The 4,926-nt window shown below is 32.4% G+C and overlaps 1 protein-coding gene across 1 annotated transcript; it reads left to right on the top strand.

Annotated features, from left to right (window-relative positions):
- Positions 1-3,586: 3,586 nt before the first annotated feature.
- LOC134837527 (odorant receptor 67d-like) lies at positions 3,587-4,486 on the top strand. The gene has a single exon (XM_063852910.1). The coding sequence runs from the start codon at positions 3,587-3,589 to the stop codon at positions 4,484-4,486; it is 900 nt and encodes a 299-aa protein (XP_063708980.1).
- Positions 4,487-4,926: the final 440 nt, after the last annotated feature.

Below are 4,926 nucleotides of genomic sequence, written 5' to 3'. Positions count from 1 at the left end.
AAAAATTGCAAGTGTAAAATTTCATTTCCTCTCATTTAATTTTAAACTGCATCCATTGTGAGTCTGTGTGCATATAAAATACATAAAAATAGCTCATTTGAAAGATAATCTTTGTGTTTGTGTATCATCATCATCATCAACAACTTTTGCGAAAAACATGTTGAGGTACGTACGTATCCTTGACAGGCAGGCAACGAGGAAGACTCTAGAAGGTAGAGAAAATTTATACGATGCGGTATTAAAAAAGTTTTGCACATCATATCCTTTGTGTGCCGTACGCTCAAGTGCTTGTCATAATTGCAAATAAAATTTTACATTCTTGATTAATTAACTGATTACTTGATTTTGTTGGGATTTTAGAGCGTCATCAGGAATTTTGTTGCATATCGACAGACGAAAACCATAAAACAGACACACAAAAAAAATTAAATAAATTTTGCTGAGCTAATGAAAAGTTAAATTTAAATCAAAATGACATCAACCCTCTTTGTTCGTAGAGTGAAAAAATATTTTAAAAAACCGCAAATGAACTCACAGCATGAACGAAAAATTGGCAAAATTGAACATTTGCAAGAAAATTGGCTTTTTACGGGATTTTTCATGTGGCTTCACTTGAAATGCAATTAAAATGCATTTTTCTTGCATGAATTAATTTAAACAGTAAAAAACGCAGTTGTGCATTTTTTTTTAAAGCTAATCTTAGTGAAAAATGCAACAGACGTGCATCATGTTTATTTTTGTGTTGAAAAAATATAATTTAGACAATAACATGACAAAATAAATAAATTTATGCGGAAAATGAGTTGTGAGACTTTTCATCGTGCTTGGCGCAAAGTTAGATCTCACATGAATAACAAGGAAAAGAAATATTTTGTGTCATAATTTAATGCGAAATGATATAAAAGAACTTTGTGTGGTGACGTCGTTGTCTTATATTTATGATTTATTAGTGTTCAAATATGTTTTTTAATGAAAATTTTTTTTTCAATATTTTTTCAAGGATTTTTTTTTAATTTTGTGAATTTTGTAAAATTATTTCTTTTCGATTTTAGTCAAAAAATCATAAAATACTTTTTTTTTTATTTTAAACCAGAAAATGATCATTATATGGCGTCATCCATTTACGATGTTGGAAGTTTAGAAGGAGGTAATTGAATTTTTGATGGATTTCAACGAAAGGAAGGGGAAAGGCAGGGGCGGATCCAGGGAGCTCTGAAGGGGGGGGCAAAAAAATAAAAAATTGTCTTTTTTGTCATTTTTGTAACTTTTTTTACATTTCGAGCTGAAAGAGGGGGGGCAAATCAATAAAAAATTGTCTTTTTTGTCAATTTTAGGTCAAAAAAAATTGTCTTTTTTGTCATTTGTGTAACTTTTTTTACATTTCGAGCTGAAAAGGGGGGGCAAATCAATAAAAAATTGTCAATTTTTGTCAAAATTTTAAGGATCTTATTTGAAAATGTATTTTCAATGGGAGATATCCTGCCAACGTGAAGCGATTTGTTTTTTGAGCATTTCCGAGAAAATAGCAGTACATCTTTCGATTTTTTCACAGTTATTTTTAGTCATATATTTTGAGCTTTCCAAATGGGTTTCAATAACTGATCAAAGCAGATTTGACAAAAAAGCGATCAAAAATCCCAAAAGAGTAAAACTATTTATTGCACAATTTTCCGCAAAATCATGAAATACGAGTAAGATCCAATGACAAAATGATCTTGTAAAATCGATAAAATGTATTTAAGAAAATTTTCTAAAATTTTGGGAGATATCCTGCCAACGTAAAACGATTTGTTTTTTGAGCATTTTCGAGAAAATAGCAGTACATCTTTCGATTTTTCACAGTCATGAGATACCATGGTACGTCATAGATGTCCTTCACGAGGCTTTCCAACTTTGTTTCAATAACTGATCCAAGCAGATTTGACAAAAAAGCGATCAAAAATCCACAAAAGAGTAAAACTATTCCTGCAGCCCAGAACTCTCGCATGCCAATGAACAACGAGAGACATGCTTGCACCCCAATGACAAAATGATCAGTTGTGTGTTGCATCGATAAGAATTTTTCGCAGTTTTCCATAAATTTTATCGATTTTTGATGCTGCACGAAGATTTCTTTGAGAGATTTTTCAAGTTTTTTGTCGCGAGGCTTGATTGTGTGAATTAAAGCCTTCAACATTAAAAGCTTTGCTCGCAAAACATCAACTTCAATGCAACTTTGGACCAAAATTAACACAACAAATGCCGTTGAAGCGCCGAGCTCTGTCATGACACAAAAGCCACACCATGCATGAAAAATCACGTGAATCTCAAAGCCAGGACTTTTTTTGTAGTCCAAGCCCAGAATATAGCATTCAATAAAGATTTGTTGCTTGCCTGTTAGAATAAAGTAAATTACTGGCGCAATAATTAGGGCAGTGATCCATCCACACATCAAACCCAAGATACCAAAAATTAGTCGATGTAAAAGTTGGTAGTACCACTGTAACACGCCGTTTGTTTCGGGATATTTATTCCATATTTGTACAAAGTCCATTAAATGCTTTTTAATCTGTAAGGCTTGATCGCGTTTTGAAACCAACAAAACAAATCGTTGAAGTGAAATAATGGGTATCATAATAAGACAAACATTAATTATGAACTTTGTTAGGTCGTTTCGATGTGTGTAACCGTCAAAAATGTAAAAAACAGCTGTTAAAAGAAATAATACAAAAGCCTGTAACATCCAAAAATTCTGCTTAATTTTCCATTTTGGTGAAAAATAATCACCAAAAACTGGTACCATCAATTTTTTGAAGGCAAAAAATATTTTATTTAGAATTTCATGGGGTTCCATTGACATTTTTTACAAGCACATCGATTGACTGACCTCGTAAAACTAATGATGAAAAAATCTTAACTTGTATTAATATTCGTTTAATTGTTTGAATTTCGATTAAGCTTTCAATTAAAAAACATATTTTTTTAATTATTAAAGAATACTTCTGAAAAAATTTCACGTAACATTGAAAGATTCTTCAAAAACGTTGCTCGTGTATGAATAAATTAAAATTTGATTTGTTTCCAAAAATCTAAAAAATAGTAAAAATCGTATAAGAGGCTTGACTGGGCGTTGATTCATATTAAAAACCATGGATCTGGAACGCAAATCAATATTTACATTATTCGTAAGCAACATTTTTGAAGAACGTGAATTTTTCCAGACTATTTCTTAAATAATTAAAAAAATATTCTCTTCAATTGAAAACTCAATCAATTAAACGGTCAGTTAATATATGTCAGGGTTTTTGTTTTCATCAGTTTAAAGAGATCTGTCAATCAATTTGGTGCATAAAAAATGGAACCTCACGAAGTTCTTGAAAAAATGTTTTGCGTCTTCAAAAAATTTTTGAGACCAGTTTTTGGTGATTATTTTTCACCAAAATGGACAGCAAAATGGAATTTTTGGATGATACAAACTCTTGCATTAGTTTTTTCAACAGCATTTTGCTTCATATTTGATGCTTACACAAATCGACATGACCTAACTAAGTTCGTATTTGGTGTATGTCTCATTATGATAGACGTTTGTGGATTTCAACGGTTTACAATGTGGACCATTAAACGCGATGAAGCAATATGGATTATAAAGCATTTGATGGAATTTGTGAAAAAATGGAATGAATTTCCGGAAACCAAAGAAGTGCTAAAGTGGTATTACAAAATTTTGCATCGATTAATTTTTGGACTTTTGGGTTTTACTGCTTCATGTATAATTATCCTTATACTTGCTCCACTTTTCTGTTTTGTTCTAACTGGACAACGGCGGATGTTTGTACAGTGCTTTATTCCAGGATTAGATTACAACGCAAGTCCTGGCTTCGAGATTCATATCATTTATCTCGGATGGTGTGGCTTTTGTATTATAAGTGGAATCGGATCTTTGACAGCTTTTGATGTGTTAATTTTGGTGCAAAACTGCATTGAAGTTGATGTCTTGCGAGCAAGACTTTTAATGTTGAAGGCTTTAGTTCGCATGGGTAACCAGCACAACAAAAATCTCGAAAAATCCTTCAAAGAAATTTTCGTGCAGCATCAAGAAATGAATAAATGTATGGAGAACTGCGAGAAATTTTTATCGATGCAACACACAACTGATCATTTTATCATTGGAGTACAAGCATGTCTCTCGTTGTTCATTTGCATGCGAGAATTCTGGCCAGCAGGAATAATTTTATTCTTTAGTGGACTTATAGTCATTTTCTTGTCGAATCTACTTGGATCACTTATTGATGCAAAGTTAGAAAGCCTCGCGAATGACATCTATGACGTACCATGGTATCTCATGACAGTGAAAAATCGAAAGATGTACTGCTACTTTTTAGGAAATGCTCAAAAAACGAATCGCTTTACTTTGGCAGGATATCTCCCATTGAGCTTGAATACATTTGCTCGATTTTACAAGGGATCTTACTCGTATCTCATGGTTTTGCGGAAAATTGAACAATAAATCTGAAAAATAAAGCAAAAATGCAATTAATATCTAAATAAAATGTTTGGTAATTCTTTGAACTTAGTAAGCTTGGTACCACTGGTGAAAATGAGGTACTCTTTATAAGATGAAAGTACATGAAAAGAAGAAATGGCGTTCTTGGAATTTTTATTTTCCACGAATTTTCCGAAATATTGGGAAAATAAGCAATAAATGGAGAGTCTCATAACTTTCGTTAGGATCGAGCTCTATCGAGGTGCCGTTAAAAAGGCCTCGTAAAGTGCTAAAACTCGTGGAAGAAATTGAAAAAAGTTTCTTTTTTAAGTTGTAGATCTGTAGAAAAATCCGTGGAAAATCAAAATTATACACAGTAAAAAATCTGTGACGCTGAGACGCCGCACGAAATTTGAGAAACACGAAATGCGGTAACTTTGTTCGTCGTGCTTCTGACGACGACT

The sequence above is a fragment of the Culicoides brevitarsis genome, chromosome 1, assembly GCF_036172545.1.
Source record: "Culicoides brevitarsis isolate CSIRO-B50_1 chromosome 1, AGI_CSIRO_Cbre_v1, whole genome shotgun sequence".
Taxonomy (NCBI): Eukaryota; Metazoa; Arthropoda; class Insecta; order Diptera; family Ceratopogonidae; genus Culicoides; species Culicoides brevitarsis.
The sequence above is the reverse complement of the archived record's forward strand: the minus strand, read 5'-3'. Positions and strand labels throughout refer to the sequence as shown.